At 35.6% G+C, this 23204-nt stretch overlaps 1 protein-coding gene across 7 annotated transcripts; it reads left to right on the forward strand.

Moving 5' to 3' along the window:
* The first annotated feature begins 1004 nt into the window (after positions 1-1004).
* On the forward strand, positions 1005-22352 carry LOC134528278 (guanine nucleotide-binding protein G(f) subunit alpha-like). Of its 7 annotated transcripts, none has more exons than XM_063361769.1 (11): positions 1005-1204; positions 4605-4756; positions 8293-8365; positions 10261-10435; positions 11613-11710; positions 12085-12139; positions 13724-13870; positions 16258-16388; positions 17038-17165; positions 17260-17318; positions 18803-22352. In XM_063361769.1, exons 2-11 carry the CDS (start codon positions 4642-4644, stop codon positions 18803-18805), a joined length of 984 nt encoding a protein of 327 aa, XP_063217839.1. In that variant the 5' UTR covers positions 1005-1204; positions 4605-4641; the 3' UTR covers positions 18806-22352. The 7 variants fall into 7 exon arrangements, with proteins under 7 accessions (XP_063217839.1, XP_063217833.1, XP_063217834.1 ...); XM_063361763.1 differs by having other exon boundaries at positions 18824-22352; XM_063361764.1 differs by having other exon boundaries at positions 17263-17318; positions 18824-22352.
* Positions 22353-23204: the final 852 nt, after the last annotated feature.

The following is a 23204-nucleotide window of genomic DNA, read 5'->3' on the forward strand; positions in this document are numbered from 1 at the left end:
AAGTTTTTACCTTTTGTACTTTTGTACTCTGCAAACAAAATGATATCTATAGACTAATTTATAAGTATAACACGCTTGATAATTCTGTTTAAATAGTTATGACCACACTTCACATATAATTTCTTTGTTTACTATTAACTTCTAGATTTATAACTTAACATTCCAGTGTTAACATTTCTGTTGTTTTATTATTGTGTCCAATTATGTTAATTTTTTTTGTTGGAATACTCTATTGTGTGTCTGTTTTGTTCTTTGTGTTTTGTTCCTTATTGTATGTATGTATTATTGTTTGTTTTATTAATATAATATTTTTTGTTGTGCATACCCTTGATAGTGTGTTGGTCCGCATGTGACAAACTGTAAATAATTAAATAAATACATAATACATAATGTGCCAAATCATTAAACAACATGGAAACCATTCCCTTGTAGCACAGACTACAAAATACTGAAGATACTATATCCTGTAACTTTGGTTCTCACCGTAAAAAAATTCCTGATCATTAAAACTAAATTTTATTCTACAATTTTCTTTGAAAAAACTCTGGGTCATATAAACAACGCCTAAAAAGATATTTTAGGCTAGCAGTTTATCGTAATTACAGTAAAAGGCAGTAGAGTTCAATCTACTTTCACTAAAGTATCTTTCACTGCAGTAAAACTTGCAGTCACAAAAACATTGTGGGTGATCAATTAAATGCAAGCAAAACAATTACTTCAATGCCTGTGAATGCTAACGTCATTTGGTGAATCTGAATCTACAAATGAGGTTTTTTCACATTTGTAATTAATTTTTTTAAGAGTTATGATACCTAGCTTGTGTGACAAAAATTAAATAATATAGCTATAGACCAAAATATATAACTTTAAGTATAAATCAATCTTAATACAAAGGCAGATACCTAATTAAAAATAACCAATATCTAGGTGTTTTCATTTTAATTATATTTCAGAGTTAGGTACTGCACCAATTATGTTAAAAAAAGATGTGTGAACAACTTGATAATTGATGGTGGGCAATCTAGCACTTCTCACTTCTTGCTGATAATCTTATCAACTGTTTGAGCAGCCAGTAGTCCAACCAATTGAAGCATGTACATAGTGGTGATAAAAGATAGAACAATATCTTGACCACGGCACACCCTGTTAGCATAAACAGCACGAGTCAAGTCGTGCCGAGAATTTCAGTCCGTATTCGTGACAGGTAACCAACTAAAAGTATTTGCATTGACTCTAAAATAACATTCATAAAGTACTGCACAAACTAAATTTTGGGGGAGAAAAAAAAAGAAAAATAGGTACCACTATAGGTTGTGTAACTGCACTGTGGGTGGGAAAGATGGTAATAACAATTATTAATTAGATACTACAGTTAAAAATGTTTTATTTGGTTAACAAATATGTCATAGCAAATGTGGACATATACTAGTAATTTTTCTATCACTAAGAAATCTTGCATAATTTAGTTTTATATATATATATATATATATATATATATATATATATATATATATTTGTGCTTAAATATTATTTTTACAAATTTATGAGTGTTAAGACTAAGATTCATGCTTTTTCCGAATTCGTCAATCAGTCAAGAGGGAACTTTCAATTTGTAGGTTTGGTGTTATTAGATTTTAAGTTATGTTAATTAGATACACTGCTGATACAGCAGAGTTGTACACACGCCAGCGTATCACAATAAACATGGTCATAGTAAACAGTAAATATGGCTAAAACAAAAAGGATGTTTAAGTAAAGTTAAATGAGCTGTGTACCATGCTACTGAAATTACTAGGTACATTAAAATTAATTTTTTTTTTTTTTTTTTTTTTTTAAGAATTGGAAGTGATTTATTTTAATGATTGAATGAATGACTGAATAAATGCTTAAAGGTTCATGGAAAGCTGGTTAATTAGCGATGGTTGGAGCATTGACAGGACGCCTGATCAGGAGAGAGGAGAATTCACTGAGGGGGAGGGAAGTGAGAGTTTCCTTCTTATGAAAAATCCAGGTTCGATTCTTGCCACGGAGGCAAATGATCTGACCACTCAACCACCTTGGCTTCTTCATTTCTATGTCTTCATAAAATTGTTACCAACTAACATCTACAATTTTATGAACATACATACACACACTATATATACAGAGGTGCCCCCCCCCCCCCCAAACACTATGACTCAACCCCCCCCCCCCCTAACCTAATGATGCGCCCCCCCCCCCTCCCCCGAAATTTTTAATGCCATTTTCTCAATGATTTACTCAATTATTTTATAATATTATACTTTTTTAGTATTATATTTTATCAAATTTTGCATTAATTAAAACTGATTTTCTAATAATAGTTCTGGTCATATCAGGTAATATTTCCATCCTGAACCGACAGATGCCAAACTACTTTTGTTGAGGAAAGTGCGGGGTTGCCAATTTGATTTACAAGATCCCTTTCAATTATCAAAGCACCAGAAACGTATTTTCACATTAGAAGCTATGATTATGTAAATAATATATACATTTTTCTTGTCTTTTAACCACAACCCCCCCCCCCCCCCCCTGAAATTTTAATGACGCAGTCTGCGTCGTTACCCCCCCTTGTGGGCACCCCTGATACACACACACACACACACACACACATATATAAACTACTTGGGATTAAAATTTTCTAATAAATTATTATTTTCACATTTTTTAAACACATTTGAAAATTAAATTTTTAGGTGTCTATAGAATTTTGAACATTAATTTCGTACAAATAATCATAATGGTTTTCAATTTCATTTATTGGGAGAAATGGCCTTGCGAAATTTATGAATTCTATCATCACTCATTCTTTAAGTACAAACTTGATAATTACACATAAATTTTTTTTGCATAATTATTAAGAACACTAAATATATCACTTGGTTAAGAATGTTCCTACCTATATGTAAACTTTTTCCAAAATGTGTACAGATAAATTATGATAAATTGTGGAATCCATTCATATAAAATACAAAAATGTATTTTTAACAACATGAAAAATGGAAATGAAGTTGAATTTACTACCTATGGAAAAAGTAGGAAGTAATTTAAAACTAAAAATTCACTCAATTTTACAAGCAAATTAGAATGCAATGCATTTTAGGAATTTATTCTCAAAATTATATATTTGAGTTTCTGACATGTATATTGATTCAACCCTAGATTTGAAATGGTTATGCTAAGTGCACTTCCCTCCGTACACCTTTCAAACTGGACTTGTACATAAATATCTCAACAGTAAACTACATCTATTGACTGCAAACAGATGAGAGTAAAACGTGTGTGAAGCTACAGAAAATGTCTTAAACATCTGAAAATTTTTGTTTCATAGTGTTCAATAATGATTTTTTTTGGTGTATTCAATTATTTGAGTGAATAATAACCACCTATTACTAACAGTGCATTCCGTCTAATATGAACATTTTTAACAGACTTCTGACAGTCATTCCTGTTAAACAACTGTTCTACCTGAAAACATTGGGACGAATAGCTTTCTTGCTTCCTTCTCTAATGCATTTTTTTTAAAAACTGAAACTAAACACTTGGCAAGAATTCCAGACTAGCAGGAATGTAATACAGTAAAAAGTTACAAGTTCCTTCTTATAACACATTCCTCCTTGTAACACCATTATTTTGAAGTCCTAACTTTTTCTCCACAAAGGAGAGGCATAAATTTCCTACTTGTAACATCGTAAAGTAAGCTTTAAAATGTTAACATTAAACATAAATTTTACACTGTGACTGACAATCAAGCTAATTAGTCACCTACTGGTTTATACCAAAATTGCAACCGGGGGAAAAAAACCTAATAAACACCCAACAGTACTAATTGTGTTTAAAACTCTATTTGACTTGTCAGTAAAATTTATAATGAAAAAAAAAAGTTAGTGAAGTAGAATAGAGGTCCCGAAAATTTGGTTCCAGTTTATAACATTTTTCCTGCATGAAAAATTGATTTTTTCCTCCTTAATAAACAAGAGGTATGTAAATACTCAAAAAAATATTTGATATTCGTGAATAATTTGGTATTCAATATTCATGAATGATTTGATGTTCAACTCAACATTTCAATTTGATTTTTTCTTTAAAATTATAGCTAGACCTACACCATGTGGGATTCATTCACAAAAATTTTATTGAAAAAATGTAATCTGCATGAGGTTAAGATGATATATTGAGACAGATTAGTTTTTTCACACTCCACACATTGTTTGTATATTTATAAAATAATCATTTATGATTTGAAATTCAAAATAATAATAATTTTTTACATAATATATAAGCAGTAAGATCAACAATTCCGCCCCAATTTTTAAAATTTTTTTTTTAACTTATAATTTTACTGGTTTAAGAAAATGTATTGCCAGTTTTTTTTATTTCCCTTTAATTTATATCTGTTTATTAATGTCCCATGTATATTTCTGTTTTTTTATTTTACTGTATTTTGGATAAATTTTTCCTGTGAAGTGTGAACAGCAAGTTTCACTTTGTGTTGAAATTCAATTTGACAAATATTCAATATTCGTGAGTATCGTGATATTCAACTTGGACGAAGGGAAATAAAACAGTATTAACCGTCGTGACAGGGTGCACCTCAAGTTGCAGTGTGAGCGGCGCGGGGAAATGCGGTGCTTGGGCCGGCAGCAGAGCGAGGAGCGCAAGGCCAGCAAGGAACTGGACAAGAAGATCCGCCTGTGGAGCCAGCAGTACAACAAGGCCATCAAGCTGCTGCTCCTAGGTGCGGCGTCGCTCTCGAGAACCCCCGAACCCACCTTCCCTCTCGGGGAAACACGTTCGTTGCGTCGTGACATCGCCACGCCACCGTTCAAATTCATATTTGTGGGCATACGCCACACTGCTAGAATGCACTGCACGTCACAGAGATAAACCCGAAAACGGAAAAAGAAAGATGAAATACACAAACATACAGAAAAAAAAAGAAGCCAAAATTGGCCATTATTAACTGTCTGTAATTGTTGGAACTGTTTCATCTTTGTCAGCCCACTGTGATACTGTTTTGACTACTTCCTTCCACATAATTCTCTGTGCTGTCCTAAAATTTGACGAAAACTGATTTTGGCTTGTATTCTCTGATTTTTTTTTGTATTCATCTTTCTTTGTCCAGGTATTCTCTATGATCTCACGAAATTTTGAATAAATAAAGTATTTAATTACTACTGGTTATGTGGAGTATACCGTATTTACTCGCATATAGGTCGCGGCAATTTTACCAGATTTGATGGGGAAAAAATGAAGTGCGACCTATATGTGAAGAAAATTTTTTTTTTAAATTTTCGAGGATTTTTTTTTTTGCAATATTTTGCTTTAAAATGCGAAAAAGAAGTTTATATAGGTATAGGCAAGTTTATTTACAATGTACACATACAGCGAAACCCCTTATTTACTTTACCGTTATTTACGTTTTCCCGTTATTTGCACTATTTTCTTCAGGTCCCGTTAAGTTCCCAATACTTTCACGCAAATTACGACTCAAAAATCGAATCCATCCCGCTATTTACGTCACGTAACAACCATAAACAACCAGAAAATACTGTGGGTACTTTAAGAGTAGATAAGATTAGCTAGTAGGCCTAAAAACATCTTGAAAAACGTAACGTTATTAGTCGGCAATGAACATTTTAAATCGCAAAATATACATATTTTATAACATGAAAAGTTGCTTTTATTTCTAAACAAGTAACAATTTCAGCCTAGGCGTGTAAAAGTCCGAGTAATTATAGCAGGAGACAATCTAAAATGCACGAGGGAAAAACGTAAACTCATGAATGTATAAATGTGACTGCTTATAAGTTCTGATACTGTATTTATGTCACAACTTAGCCGAAATACTGGTACGAGACATAAACTTCACAAGATAAAATAAGCGGAGTCTTGGTAACTGTTTTATACGTATTTTATAATTTCGGAAGTATTGTACAGTTGACAAATATTTTTTAAAATAATTTATTTCTGGGGATCTTAATTAATTAATTATTGGTATCAAGACATCAAGATGGACGTAAACTTGAACACGTCACGGCAGCGAGAAAACTGGTGCGTATACCAATAAACTGGTATTAGAACTGGACAAAATTGGTACACGGGAGGTGGAGCTTATATTTTTTTCCGCTAAGCTCGCATCTATTGGCTGGCTGCTGATGCAAGGTCACGAGTCTGGGCGGAGCGTTGAGTGAGTTATACTGTGCATGCGCAGCTGAGTGAACAAAGAGAGCCAGCAGGCACGCCGTAACAGCAGCTGGCCAGCTGATCGAGTACAATGACCTTTCTCCGCGCACGGCACACGGCGCGGTAATGAATTACCGGTGCAACCTATATGGGGGGAATCTTAAATACCAAATTCAAGACCTCAAATTATGGGTGTGACCTATCTGCGATGGCGACTTACATGCGAGTAAATACGGTACTCATATTGACGAACTTACGTTAAAACACGCATAATTTGATTAAGCTCTCATAATTTGCGGCACAGTATTAAGTATTACCTAAGCAGTTTCACTGCAAGACGAATATTAATTTGGAATTGTATTTTTCAAGAAGTCTGCTTTTGTGCCAGGTAAAACAAAACTTTAAGTCGTTCTCTTTGCCTATATGAGAGTTACCACCCCCCCTACTTTTTTTTTTACCTAGGTTCATTTGCTCCTAGCTCTTACAACTCCTAAGGAGCTAAAATGAATGCAAGTAAAACAAACCTGTTAGCTGTGTTGAACATTTCGTTGACATTACTGGTAACTTGTATCATTATCTTGCATTTATACTGACTGACATTTAGATTAATGGCCGTAAATGACTTTTGTCTGGTTATGACTTTCTGTGTTTAAAGCGATGAAAAGGGCATTAAATATAACTTCAAAGGCATTCAAAAGTCATGCCTGATCATTCAAAAATTAAGTATTTTTGTGGATAATTCAATGCACAATCCTAATTGTAGGATAATGTGAGAGTGACAATTAAAATATACTGTAATTAAAAATGTAGTACAGTGTACACATTATTGATTCTCAAGAATGAAAGTAATTGATATAAGTCTGTAATCAAATGAACATTATCTGACAGTAATTTGAAAATGCATACTTTACAGTGAGAAGTATTTAAAAATGAAATATTTACTTGATAATGAGGTACCTTTGGCATAAGGTTGGGTGTAAAAGTGTACCATCATATACAACTAAAAACTCACCTAATCACTTTGTTTTCATTTTATATATTCATTTAATTATTTATGTCTCATAAAATTTAATAATGGCACCTTTTTAATCATGGGGAAAAACTTTTTTTTTTGTTCATCTGTCAGCTCTAGTATTTTAATTATTTGTTCAGTTTTTCTAGTGAGTACCAAGTATGGTATTGAGACTTTTTGGACATGTAAATTTTGTTTCCTTTTATATTTTCTAAAATAAATGTTTAATTTTTAACTAAGCAAATACAATGCGTGAAGAAGGAAGGGTGTTTATTTTGTAATTGCAGCAAAAGTATTCATATACACCAATCATAATAAATACTTAATAAAGAAAATGATACGGTAGGAGAAGTGTGAAAGTATTCATTTGTAGGCTGGATAACAGACAAAATAAAAATCTTCAGTAAAAAGTTCAGACTTGCTCCTGTGCAGAGATTAGATAACATGAATATAATCAATAAAAAGCGAGAGATGAACAAAGACAATTCTCGGACTTCTGTGACTAAACAGTTTATATTTTAAGTTAAGTCAACCAAAACAAGAAATGCATGCAATAAGTTTATAAAGGACCTGGTGATGCAAATCTGACTGAAGAATGATCCTCACTTAACAAAAGCCAAAAACAAGAGTCTATGGGAACTGCAGGATTGAAGACCGAGCAATAAGGGCTTTAGGTTCAACAACTATTTTTCAACTGTCCTACTGCAAAGCCTTGGCGAATTATTCAATTAATGAATAATAAAATATTTAAAAAAACTTTTGAGTGGTAAAATGAAAATCTAACACAACATTTCAACATCCGATTTTTTCTCTTTCAATTATAATGGGAGAAAATATGAAACAAAAAATATATAAACATAATATTTTTTTTTTTCACAAAAAAATGAGTTTGATAGTAACTGTAGTGTGCCAAACATAGTGGTTTTGCATGCTAAACCTGTTGGTGTTTATGAATGCTTTGCCTACCGAGTGCTATAAATCGACAAACTGAATTAACTTATTTTTTATTGAAAAATGGAGTATTTTGTATGTAATGAAATGTAGGACTTAACATACATTTTTTGTTTCTGTGTTAGGACCAGGGGAATCTGGAAAGACAACTATACTCAAACAGATGAAGATCTTGCATATCAAAGGTTTCTCGGACAGGTAAGCAAAGCTGAGACAGATATAGCTACGTACTGAGAATGTCGCAAAAGCAAGACTCATAAGGCCACATGGTTGGTTTGATGAGAGAAGGCAGTGATTTCAAGCATATGGGATGTCAATCTCCACCATCACTGATGTTTCAAATGTTTGCTAACACTCAGGCATGTAACCAGGGGAGGGGGGAGTCCGTAGGGTACGGTCCCTCCCTTCCAGTATTAAAAAAAAAAACAAGCAAAGATAGAATTAGCTACTTATAGATTATTTTAGAAGAATTACTGTAATACTTAGTGGGCTACAATAATGTATTTCCTCCCCATCATAGCCTGACATGCCTCATACACAGAAGCTGAAGCGATTGTGTTTCCAAGTAGCCTGTATTTAAAGCCAGTTTGCACATGTGTTACTTTAAGCATGCCTTTCATACATTGACATGTGTGTTTCATGTATTTAATAACATCAGTATGTGTGTATTTATGACTTGTCTTAAAGAAATCATCAAATAATTGATTTAAGAACAAAGTAAAATATGTAATGTTTCGTTACTCTAACCTGTGGAAGCATCCCTTCCCAGTTCACCAGTGAGGAAATATTCAAAGTCAATTTTTTCACACGATATATTAAACAAGGACCCAATGCCCTTATCTAACCTCTTTTGGTAATGACGCGCCATCTGTTGGCGGCTCCATGATGCAAAGATTTACTTGCCAAGATGTATTATCTTGAGAGGTCTTCGAATTGGATTTATCAAGAGGATTTTTTTGTCACCTTGCAGAGAAGAAAAATTAAACATGTCACTTTCTTGTGTTCATAATAAAGTGCGCTTGTAACTCAGTACACGTGACAGAAGTGAAACTACTTTGGCAATTAAAACCCCGACGCGGAAGTTTATCGTAAGGGTACAGGGCAGAGAGAGAGAAAAGAGAGAAAGAAGTCAAATTTCTAAATAAACATGAATTAAAAAAAATTATTATTCACTTCAAAATAACTGCTCGGAATATCAATAATTATTGATCAATCTATAATGATTAATTAACAATAAATATTACCCACTGTTGAGATACACCATAAAAAAAAACTATGCATATCACTAATTATTCAAACAATTCTGCCATTTGGAACACGCCAAACCTCTGAATGAAATATGAAATTCATCAGGGGCGCAACAACTAAATTTCCAAAAGGGGGCAATATACCTTTTTATAAAGAATCACCGATCCCCCCATTGAAGCGGGGGATCCGGGGGTCCTCCCCCAGGAAAATTTGTATTTCAAAGTGGAATATGGTGCTATTTAAGCAGTTTTATTATCTAAAAATTGATTACACAGCACTTTCTTTGCCCCCGTTTGCCCCTACTTCAAGGTTTCAGAGGGGGGGGGGGAGGGGGGGCAAAATACCCTTGCACCCCCCCCCCCCCTGTTGTTGCGCCCCTGAAATTCATAATAGGTAGTGCTATCTATGCGGGAAATGCAGGGACTGTCTCAACAACTCTCTCTGCGCTGCTGGTTGAACAAGGAGGAACGCGAGCATGCTGGTAGCAAACAAAGTTCAAGGCACTCAAAGCTGACTGCGTAGGACACCTACATCTATTTTCTGAAACAAGTGCATGCGTACAATGTCTTATTATTTCGCTCATCTATCCCTGTCATTTCTAATTTTTTTTTGGGTGGGTGATGAATCATCGCATGAGGAGAACGAAAACGAGCCCAGCAACGTATATTGCGTAGTGCTCTCTTTATATCTCTTTGGCGAAGTACCTATTATCTGTACACAACAATGTTTCACAAAAAACATTGTAATGAAATTCGGCCTTTAAATTTTACTTTAATCTACCCAAAGAAGTTTCCTGTCACTTCAATAATAATAACTATGGAATTCAATTGTTTTTCCTTTTCCAGTGAGCGACTTGCCATCGTCTCTCAGATACGACAAAATGTGCACGAGTCCATCTACGATATAGTGAGGAACATGACGCAACTAGACCCACCCATCGATCTGGACGACGACCAGAGTGGAAACAGTGCTGTGTACATACTAGACCTGGGAAAACAGGGTCCACAAAAATTTGATACCGTAAGCTTGAGAAGATTCACTATTTAATTTCTTACTGTTAAACAATTTACTATAGAATACTTTAGCATAAAATGAGTTGATTTTAAGTTTGAATAAACAAGTTATTTATTTATTCATCCACGAAGTAAAGTTTCAGCAAGTTATGTTTTTTAATGAATTAATTGCCACAAAATATAGGTTTTTAAATTTCAATTTTTTTTTTTTCAAATAACAGAAACACATAATGAACTCAAAAGAAATTTCTCTTGACCATTCCGGAAACATAATTTTAAGGCTTTTGCAGTCATTATCATTGGCTTTCTGGCGATGTCAGTACTAACGTTTTTGCTGACAATGCAGTTAACTACTGAGCATTAGACTACTGACTACTGAGAAGCAACCAAAACTTCAGAGCGCTAGCCTGAAGATGGCACCCGAAAATTCCAGCAGAAACTCTGGACTTTCTGTACGACATCGATGCACTAAAATTCAAACGTCAATTTCTTTAAGAATATAGCTGAGAGCTTAGTTTATTTCCATTTATTTTATTTTGTCAATCTACTTGAAAGTTTGCCAAGAAAAAGCTGGGCATATATATATAACTAGAATGATACAGCTAATTTTAGTTAACACTTAACAATATGCTCATCACTTCCCTCACGTACAGGGTTGATATTGCATGCAACATCGTGAGTCAAATGATGACAGTAAAAATTTTATGCGTGGAAGTTCTGAAACAAAATTAATTATGTAGTTATTATTTAGGCAAATATTTCTAGTTAGAGTAAAGAAAGAGTTCAATTAACTATAAGCCAGATTTCTGGTGCCCACATACAGTCAATTTATTGGAATAAATCTTCTCAGTGGCTGCTGCAGTCGCGACAAGTCAGTTTTACAACTCAAGAGAACTATCATTCGAGATTTATTTTCCCCCAGGAATCACTGTAAGTTCGAGACCTTCACTGTGTGTCAGATAAACTATGGTACAACACAATTGTGAAAGATGCACGGATGTCAAGTGCAGAGTTTTACGCACAGTAAAATTAATGTGATCCACAAAAATAAAAATAAAAACCACAAAGAACACAATTTTTTTTGTTTTGCTTTGTAAATTCTCAGTAATGCTTTTGGAACTCTGAGGAAACTTGGCTTCTCTGGCCCGTGCTTGACTCACACTCGCGACTGATCTCCGTTTCAGCAATACTTCGACCACGTGCAGATCCTTTGGGGAGACAGCGGAGTGCAGGAGTGCTACAGGCGGTCCAGCGAGTTCCAGCTGATCAGCAGTGCCAAGTAGTGAGTTAACACATCAGCGTCTGACCTGCCCCTTACTGTCGTTGGCCCACAGTAAACTGAGCACGTATGGAAAAAAAAATAATTTAGTAAATCTCTGATTTCATAACTCTGAACATGTTACAGTATCCAGTTGAAGAAACAGCAATTTACTAAAATGAGTATACTGAAAAATCTAATATTTCGAGATTTTAACACTATTATACTGCGGTGTCGAAATATTCATGTTAAAATTATTGAATTTTCATGGCTAATATACTGACCCGGTCAATCATTTTTTGTTGCCCCCTTGTGCAAGAATACCACGGTTTCACACCTCCTGAGCCTGCTGTATGTTGTCGGTGCATGTGGATGAGTGTTGTGATGGGATGTTGCAGTTTCCTGGACCGGATCGACAAAGTGAGGTTACCGGGGTACAATCCTTCCGACCAGGTGCAGTATCCAAACAGTTGCTACTTTTATTAAAATAAGTGTTCATTGAGATTAACCAAAATTACACAATTTTTAAAATTTCTTTTTTAATTTACTGGGCTTATCAACACCTCCGTTGTTATGATGTTAGGCTAATATCACAATAAAAAATGCCACACACATTCATGCCTAACCCGAGATTCTCACCCATAACTCCTTTCACTGATGTTTGTGCTTCAAACAACTGCACTACAGAGGTTCGGCACTCCACAAGTCACAAATTGATATGATTTATCTTAAATTAGTAGCAAGATACTTCCAAGAACGTTAATAGATGGCTGCATCATTCAGCTTTATGATATTCGTTTAATTTTGTCCAGGTAGCATGTGTCATCCAGTTTCAAAATTACGATGGTGCTCAATGATTGTGTGATAGTATAGCAGCATTATATTCTAATATGGCTGAGACAGCAACCCAAAGATGGGATTATATATTGGTGGAGGTTACGTTGAGGTATAGAAATAATTTTGAAGTGATTATCCCTGTTAGTTATTTTTTAATTATCTTTCCTGACTTACTTAATGGACCTGCCTATTCAGAGGTGTAGATGGGTAAATGAGGTCCACCTTTGCTGGTGCTTCTAGCACAGAATCGCCTCTAAGTGCAAGACGTATATTTGAGTGGTAACCCTAACATTAGCTGTATCTGAATACACAGGGATGCGTCCATAGCACACACATCCTACATCCCTTAGCAAACGTAGCCACAATGTGAAGGACACATTTCTAATGAATGGACAGTATTTAAATACTTTTACTGCTATCATCACCTGTTGACCTTTGGTCATACTAATGTGCACGTAGCCATTTTGAGTCGTGATATCTACGAATATTCAGCAAAACTTAAATAACAAACACCAATTTTAAAAATTTATTTTAGTGTGACTGTTATAAATGTAAACGATCAAAATTAAAATTTTGTTATGAATCTAAAAATATTACAAATACTTATAATTAGAATTAAATACCCTTGTGAATTTAAGTTAGCTTATCTGTAATTTTTATTTCGGTTTTTGTCTCTCTTTGAGTTAATACTTACACTTATAACATTTTAAACAAATCTAATGTCGAAAATCTAAAGTAATATTATATACAAACAAAATAAAACACAATACCAAAGCTAATGGATGTAGGGATGCATTAGTGTATGCGAGTGTCGCATCCCTAGAAACCTAGATTTCAGTGGATGCATATAGGGATGCAGATGCATCCCTTGTGAGAATTCGGAAGCAATGCAAAGATGACCGCGTCCACTACGATGCAATTATAGTGGATTCTTTAGCTAAGGGATCCATTAGGGTAGTATTCGGATGCAGCTATTATACGGCAGAGAAATTAAGATAAAGGTGTACTGCAAGTCCGTTGAGTGCATTCAAGAATCTTTACCCGGTGATTCATTCCTAAAAATGATTCTGAAAACATACATTTGAGCAATTTTCACTCCTCCAAGAATACTATTTAAAAACTAAATACGGAAACAGCATCCATGAGACAAGACAATGTGTGCGCTGTTCGAAAATGGTGACAGTTCTCTTCCCGTGCCAGGACATCCTGCACAGCAGGAAGAGAACTACCGGCATCCAGAAGATAGAGTTCACCGTGAAAGTCCCCGCGTCGTACGGCGGGGGTTCACAGACTTTCTGGATGTTCGACGTGGGAGGTCAGAGGGGTGAACGGCACAAGTGGATCCAGGTACTCGGGTCAGCCTCAATCTGATCTGCAGCCTATCCTCAGTCAGTTTGACAGGATGCAAGGGTGCAAACCTGTAAGATTCTCCCGCAGAAATTTGCAGACGTGGGGGGAACCCGTCTGGCCAGAGAGTTTTGCGCTTGGGGTGAACCGACTCAAGTCATCTCTGGATAGGGTGCTTGTTTGTTGTACGATTCCCATAGTTTGGCCTAAATGCAAGCAATCAGCAGAAAACTATAATGTATACAGGAAGTTTTCCAGTCACCCTTTTGCAAGCTCAAGAGGGCCTCCCTCAGTGAAGGGCTTCTTAATTCCACCGAAGGAGCCCAGGCGTCCCGAAATCTACGCCCTTGAAAGGATGTGTGAGGTGAAATTTAAATGAGGACTAAGCAACAATGAGACAAAGACTTGATAGTAAACAGGAATACCATATGAACCCCCCCCCCCCCCACATTGTATTGTGACCCATTGTGAAACAACCCAGTTAAAAATTCCTGCCCAAAAATTTAGTAACTCCTGCAGAAAACTATGAGAGAACGAGAATTCCATGGTGGGTACAACCACTTGGCAAAGGTTCAGCTGTTACTTCACGTGAATCACCAAAATATTTTGTTGTGACTTCATGCTCATTAATTATGAGTCATTCCAAGGAGTTGAGATCAAATTATACCACTACCCTTGCCTAGTCCCACATAAATAAGACATGAGCGATTATGACCTCAATGGAAAAATTGATACAGTAGTTTTCTTGATTAACCGGTTAATGTGGATCTCGGAAAATTCGGATAAGCAAAATCTTGGATAACACGGATATAATTTAAAAATTACCATGGTTTTCAGTTGGCTCAGTAGTATAGTTATCAGGGTAACATTTTCCCAGCTTTTTTTCAGTGTGAATTCTTTCACATCACTTTATGATTCGCATAACCAGTAAGTTGCACCATTGGGGTTAATTTTATTACGGCTTTCGTCAACAGTTAGGTTAGATCATTCTCTAGGTCATCGAGCAATTCATTCAACAGTCTTTGGTAGGAACGGCACTTCACATCGGTTCTGGGAACCTCGTTTAATCAAGGCGGGGCATAGCCTCTCCTGCAACCAGATTATTTTAAGTAGTTAACTCTTTCAGTCTATACGTCCACTGAAGTGGACAATTTACATCTCAATGATACACAGAATGCGTGGGTTAGGATGCACCTACGTTTTAGTAGACAGCATACTTTATGGCTATAAAATAAATACATTTTAATTTATGTTTATTAATTAATATAAAATAATTATACATAATTATATAGAAAAATCCCAAAAAATAAATTTAAGTTACAATAAAAAAATTAAAATTTGGTATATCTTTGGAATTGGCAGTGTGACAGAAAGTGTTATGTGTTAAAATTTTCTGTTATAAAACATTAATGGTTCAGTATTTGAGACCAATAATTTGTAAATAATACCCTGTACTGTAAGGGATAGGAAGAGAACAGAGGGGGGTGAGGGGGTAAGTAATGAAGATAAGGTAGGAAAGATATTACCCCAAGAAAACCCGCCAGCTATCAGCAAAGTCAGACATTTTCTCCACATGTGAAAAAGAAGACTCTGCTGTGAATCAAACCACAACTGCCATGATGGGAGGCAGATGCGTTGACCGCATGGCTCTTATAAAACACTGTTAGTGACCACAGACCTTTTCCACATGAGCTTGTTCCCAACGACACTTGACTAGTATTTACAAACTCCACACTTTCTCCTGACCACAACAGAAAAAATTTCCCATCTCATTTAAGCTGTACTGGAACATAAAAAGAAATCAATAACAAGCAAAAATAGAAAGAGACATTAGAAAAACGTGCTGGATAAATTCACCAATGTGATCGGTTTGATGATTTAAAGGCTGTATCTAGCAAAAACATTCATTGGTAACTTAGTTACAGACTGCAGCAGAGAAACAAATTTATGCAATTGTTTATTTGGATTACTATAAAAGAATATTAAGAGAGTTTTCACACTTTATTTCTTATTCTTTTTTTTTTTTTTTTTTTAGCTTAAATAGTTGCAGGAAGTATTTTTTTTATTACTAAAACCATATTTTCAAGTGAATTAAAAAAAAAAATTCCTGATTGACTAACCATTATTTTGAAATTATGAACATTCACTGAACAGTTTCCAAATTTCCAACTATCACTGACCGCTGTCCAAAATCTTGTTTTTTGCTGATTATATTTCAAATTCATGACTTTAACTCATAAGTTTTCAAAATTCCAACTTCTGCACACCATTTGCCAAGCTCCTGATTTTCTTTGCACATTTTTTTTCCTTCAAAATCCCGACTGTTCGCAACTTCCACTGACCGCGGGAACCCCGACGAGGCACCACACAGCTGTGGTTGACTGCAGGTGTTCGAAGGCATCCAAGCCATCCTGTTCCTGACCGCGGCCAGCGACTACGACCTGGTGCTGAGGGAGGACAGGACCGTGAACAGGCTACGGGAAACTGTTGAGCTGTTTGACAACGTCTGGAACAGCAGGTGAGCACCCTGTCGCCAGGAAGACCCCTGCAGTGTCACGTGGCTACTGTTCCGCAAGTTTTTTTGTCACGCTGGTGGCGGTTCCTTGTCAAACACCCAACACGTCACATTTGGTCTACAAGTTAGTTACAGCCTTTGGAAAACATTGTCATTTTATCCATTGTCTCGTGTCATAAATTACATTGCCCTGTAGTTAATGCTTTGTATTTATGCATCAAAGTCAATACTACTACGCAAATTGTACTAAAATTTATACTGAATAAAATGTAGCAAATTTCATTCACCAACAATTTAAAATATACACTTGTAGTAACACATTTGACCATAAAAAACTCATTTTTGTAATTTGTTTACAATTTGTACAAATTCAAACAAGGCTTTAAGTTCAAGCCTAGTTGTAAGCCACACTTAATTTTCTAATCTCAAAGCTCAATAAAATACTGTGTCTCAAAATCAAATAAATTTGTTGAATCTTAAGATGCCACTGATTGTAAGAAGATCCCATTTTTTTAAAACTCAGAATGTGATCAATAAAATGTGAAATTAAGTACACGAACTAACGTTTTTGCAAACATCATCAGTAAATGCAAACAAAGGAAGCACCTTAAATATCCACAAACTGAAAAGTGACGCATGCGTTCTGCGGCAGGTTCCTACAAGAAGCCGGGTACATCATGTTCCTAAACAAACAGGATGTGCTCAAGGAGAAAACAGAGTCGGGGAAACGCATTGGCGACTATTTCCCGGAGTACCACAACTACAAATTCATCAAGAAGGGTACGTGAAGAAGTCTTTGTGTGGAGCTAACAAACCCGCAGTGAGGTTTCACACCTGATTCCCATAATTTGCATATTTGAATTTTTGATTACAGCAGGCATTCCTTTCGACGAATACACAAAGACGAAATGCTTCATCCGAGATCTTTTCGTGGTGAGTACACAAACAACTTAAAAAATTTCCATATAAAATATATAGCTGCATAATCTTAAGGGGAAGTACTGGGCAGTTAATAACCACCCTATATGATATGCAACCCTTTCCCAGTCCATTTTGGCTTAAAAAATAACAATAAAAATTCTCTATAATTGATCATAGGACCTGCATGAGGCAACAATAAAAATATTAATTATGGATGATATAAAAAATTCAGAAAGGACCTGGTGACTCTCCACAGGTAGAAGGACACACAAAATATTTTCAACAACCTTAGATGATTTGTGGCAGTGAGTAATTGAGTCATTAAATCAACTAAAGCAAACATAAGAATTTTTTAAACACTATGTAAAATGAAACAAAAAGGACATACAATATTAATCGAAAAAAAAAAAATCTGTACGTTTACCATTAATTTATTTGTAGACAAAAATACCAGTTCTACATTTTTTTTATTCCTGAGAAAACTTTTTGATGACTAGCCGAAGGAAGTGTCAAGAATAAAGCGAATTGTCTTTCATGGTGAGACCTGCCCTTCTCTTTCAGATGAACCAAGAAAGCATCAAGCAAATATAGTATATGCTATAATATTTATAGTAAATGCTCTTTTATCTGGCACCTCTGAGACCAAGGCCGTGACATATAGGCGGTTTTGCCGGAATATCGAACACCAATGTAGTTTTAATGGGAATACCAAAGAAAAATTGATACAGTAAAATGACATTCAAAACAAATTTCTAGTATTGAGCTTAGTAAACAAAAAAGAATAAATTGTACATGAGCATTACTTCATAAAAAGTCTCTGATATCACATAGCTTCCATTGTCAACAAACACACAAATTTACCTGGATGACAATGAGCGCAGAACCAAATAATTTCAGATTAAAGAGTGCTGCAAGAAATTCCTAAATCCTTGACATATTTTAGTTAACACTAACGCAAATTATTTTTGATGAGGTATCCTGGAACGGTTTTCGGAAAATTCAGATTTGAACAGAATGCAAGTACTGTATATTATCTTGCCACTTTGCTATGTGCTAGTTTAAGGGGCCCGCCTAGTCAGGGATATATTTGTGGTGGAGGTGGGATGATACGAGCATTGCTCACTGGTGCTTCTAGCATGGTGTTGCCTCTAAGTGCAAGGCTGTGTACTGATAGGGCAACTATGATATTTGAGCGGTAACCATAACATTATTTGGTGGAGGAATGAAGATAAAGGTGTAATGAAATTCTTTGAGTGCTTTCAAGAATCTGTACCGAGTTTTTCATGCCTAAGAATACGGTTCACAAACGAACTACGAAAACGGAACTAAACATCTGCCTTCAGTGTATTCCTAAGCCCTTTTCGTAAACAGACACCCCTCTAATGTATTGAGCGGTTCTTAAATCGCATGGTTTTTTTCAGAGTTGTATGTGCGCTCTGGCAGGCGGGGCCATCAAGAACTTTTTACTGAACGTCCGATGATGTTTGGTTTTGCAGTGAGAAACGGATTGTTCTCAGGAGGTGACGAGGAAGCGCCGTAACACCCAGCTGGACAATCAGCTCCGAAACAGCGGCCTCGTGGTGCCGGCCAGGACGAAGCCTCGCGAGTGCTACTACCACTTCACGACCGCCACAGACACCGACAACATCAGGAAAGTGTTTGACGATGTGCACAGCATGATAATTGAAATGAACTTGCAAGCTATCGGCATACAGTGACCACAAGCATGCGATTTGCCGAACATTTTCAGCAAACCCACAAATTTAAGTGGTATGGAGCAAAATAACTCTAGAAGTGTTAAATTTAATAGTTAAACATAAAATAGCAATACTCTAACTACACCTTAGTGATATTTCAAGTGTTATAAATGCTCAAAATATAAACTGTAACATTGAAATATTCTGTTTTAAAAACGAAATTGGACTGAAAATAAAACAAAATCTTGTCTCTAGTAATAGGTTTTAGGGTGCATGCAAAACCACATTGTGATAAGAAAGGGCAAACATGACTACAGTGGAACCTGGATAATTCGAACTTCTTTAATTCGAAATCTTCTTTAATTCGAAATCTTCTTTAATTCGAATTTTCCTCTTGGTCCCTAGCATTTTGTATCTAAACAATGCTAAAAATCGTGGATAATTCGAATTTTATTTTGGATAATTCGAATTTTTGGTGCGTCTAATTTAGTGAATAAATTATAAACTACGGCTCAAAAAATTGTAAATTTATCGGGAAATACGTTTTACAAACAATACTCGGCAAAAGTTAAGCGTTTGACCAAATGCGCGGTAGCTTGTAGTGTGATGACTCACCCTTCCCCTCCCGCACACTTGTGCCGAGTGCCGACCGCCTGCGCGTAGCAACAACACGCAGCAGTAGTGTCTCCAAGGTCACCCCTCCCCACACTCACCCCTCTCCACTCCGTACTGTACAACTGTGCATCGTTCTGTGTATCGTTTGTTTTGTAACATACAGTGTACTGTAGCTTATTTAAAATTGTCTTTTGATGTGTGATTACGTGTAGTTTTTACGTACAGTGACGTTTAGTGAGTGAACTGTGAGAGTAGCAACCATGGCGTCGACCTCGTCTACAAAATCCCGTGCTTATAAAACTTTGACTCTAGCTTAAAAAGTAGCGGCGATTAGGGAAGTGGACAAAGGCGTGAAAAAGAAATTGGAAATCGCGAAGGACTTTGGGATTCCACCCAACACTCTATTCACTTTCTTGAAGAATAGAGATAAAATTCTCAGCAGTGCAGAGGAATTTGATAAAGACCGAAAACGACTACGAGAACCAGATAACCCAGACGTCGACAATTGTGTTCTTAAGTGGTTCAAGCAAGCCAGAGACAAAAAAATTCCGTTGAGTGGTCCCCTAATAAGGGTAAAGGCCGAGCAATTCGCTAAAGAATTGGGCAAACAAAATTTCAAAGCTAGCACTGGATGGCTGGATGGTTTCAAAGAACGTAATAAAATTACGTTCAAAGCAGTCTGTGGCGAAAGTGGGGCAGTGAACCAGCAAGAAGCCGGCCAGTGGAAGCGAGATTTAGAAGAGATGATCCAAGATAGAGACCCAAACAATATTTTCAATGTTGATGAGACTGGCCTTTTTTTTAAATGCACACCGGACAAAACATTGGCATTTAAAAGCGAAAAATGTCATGGTGGAAAACTAAGCAAAGAAAGAGTGACGCTTTTAGTCGGAGCAAACATGGACGGCTCAGAAAAGCTGCCCTTGTTGATGATTGGAAAATCGGCTAATCCCCGTTGTTTTAAGAATGTCAAGTCGAAACCGGTGTATTACGTTAACAGCTCAAACGCTTGGATGACAGGCGACCTGTTTTCAAAGTGGCTAATAAAGTTGGACAAGAAGTTTATTAAAGAAAAGCGTCAGGTGGTCCTCTTCATCGACAACTGTACTGCGCATAACACCATACCAGTGTTGAAATGTGTTAAAGTGGTTTTTTTCCCAGCCAATATGACATCTGTTGTCCAGCCAACGGACCAAGGGATAATAAAAAATTTGAAACATTTCTACAGAACCTTGCTGGTAGAAAAAATACTGTCCGGAGATGGAAACGCCCTGAAAATAAAGCTCGATATTCTGCAAGCTTCCAGAATGTGTAAGCAAGCGTGGGACAGAGTGAAGCCAGAAACAATCAAAAACTGTTTTAAAAAGGCAGGTTTTGTTAAAACCGAGGACGAAACTGTGGAAGCCACTGAAGCGGAAGCCATTCCAGCAGCAGTCGACGGCTGGGAGAATGTGGGAGCCGACCCGACCATCTCGTACGAAGACTTTCTCAATGTCGATGAAGATGTTGCGGTGTGCGGTGACGTCACTGACACCGAAATCATCGCAGAGGTGCTCGGCAGTGAGAAGCAAGACGATGACGGGGAAGGTTCGGAAGAAGAGATCGCTGGAGTAGAAGAAGAACCGGTGCCGAGTGCAGCTGACGCCATGAATCACATAAAAGAACTTAGACGTTTTTTTGAGAGCCGAATTAATGTAAGTGATTCATACTTCATCTCTTTGAATAAGTTAGAATCTTTTGTAATGGCCGAGAGCCTTAATTCGAGAAAACAGGCCAAAATATCATCTTTTTTTCAAAAACAATAGGTTGCTTTTATGTTTCAGTTCAATAGTTTTAAGGTAATTTTAATATGTATGTATCGTTTAGGCATTAATCGATGTATTTATTCAAAAAATGTCAACCAATAAAGAGTTTTAATAGAAAATATGACTTTTATTGTTTTGGCCCTATTTATACTACGAACTTCCTTAATTCGAATTTTTGGATAATTCGAAGTTTTTGACTGGTGCCTTGAGGTTCGAATTATCCAAGTTCTACTGTATTATTTGAAGACTGCGAGGTAGTCGGGACGGAAAGATTTTGTCAGACGAAGATGTAAAACAAGGCAGGCGAATAGGAAATATTAATTCTATAAAATTTAACATAAAGTAGAACTTGGACTTCACATTTGCCTCATTTAAACTTTCCCCTTAACAATTTGCGTTTACTATGCATTCCATATGGATATGGCTTCCCTCGATTTACTTTTCTAGTGCCTGCTTTTAAAATATGTAATTATATTTTGCGCTGGTCACTTAACACTTTGCCAGTGATGAAAGGGAGATTTTTTTTGTTGCAAAATCGCAAAGTAGGTAAGTTATTGCATGTCCATTGTGATGTTTTGAAAAAAGTGTTTGCATTTTTATATGTACTTCTGTATGCTGAAATGAATGATTGACTTAATATCAAATGTTTATAATGTACCGTTGTCAAATACACATAACAGCCATGTTTTATTGTGAGTACACATGTTTCTGATTGACAGACATTTGCAGTTTTACTACGTAATGAAACACATAGTTTAAATATCGTTAGATCCACTTCCATTTGTTAAATTTATTATTTAGGATCTAAAACTAATATTGTATATATGTATTTGTTTTAAAGGGTACAGATTTTATAAGAAGATAGAGCCAAAGTTGATAAATGGCATGTATAGTGTATGTGAGATTGTATTAAAGTAATCCACAAGGAACTTTTGTGTTTTACCTTAATTTATACTTTTTGCAGATCTACGAAATTCTTTTCTTGGTTCCTTAAAACATGTAATATAGGTGTTCTACAAGGGAGAAGTTCAATTGTCGTTAAATGGGAAATACTTTCAATTTTATGTAATGTTCTTCAAATTAAGAACTAACAGCAGTATTCAGTTCTTAGCATTCTTTCAAGTATAAAAAAATTTTTGTTACCATATTAGGAAACTATATGGTTTCCACTCTGATGAAATACTGTTAGGGGAGACAGCGATATTGTCTATATCAGTTATATATCATATTATGTAGTTTGTAAATTTAAAATTTGACATTCCGCATTTAAAACAAAAAGATTGTGTTTATTAGTACACGAAAAGCTCAACTAATAATGTTATTCTTTAAAATTGTCTTGTGCAGTGCAAAGTTTTAAAACTATGATGGTTTAATTCCAAGAGTGCTAGGTAGTTACCACATTAATAAAATACCCCTTAAAACTTATATGTTCTTATGATTCCATCCTAGCCCAGCAAAAAAAAAAAAACAAAAGGAATTCTTTAATTGGATAGAACCTTTGTTTTGTTGACCTGACACTTATTGTTGACAGCTACATTTATTGTATAAAGTGATAGTTTTTCCCTTTATAAAAATATTTATCAAAAATTAACGGTACCATTATCATGTATCTACTGTACAGTGTACGTATACTGTATTTTAAGTACATTAACACATTTGTAATTTTTTAATATTAAGTAAATAGTAATGCTTGTGCATAAATATATGTATATGTATATACATATATAGACACATGTATGTGTGTATATATATATATATATACTATATATATATACTATATA

Source organism: Bacillus rossius, chromosome 1 (assembly GCF_032445375.1).
Source record: "Bacillus rossius redtenbacheri isolate Brsri chromosome 1, Brsri_v3, whole genome shotgun sequence".
Lineage (NCBI taxonomy): Eukaryota > Metazoa > Arthropoda > Insecta > Phasmatodea > Bacillidae > Bacillus > Bacillus rossius.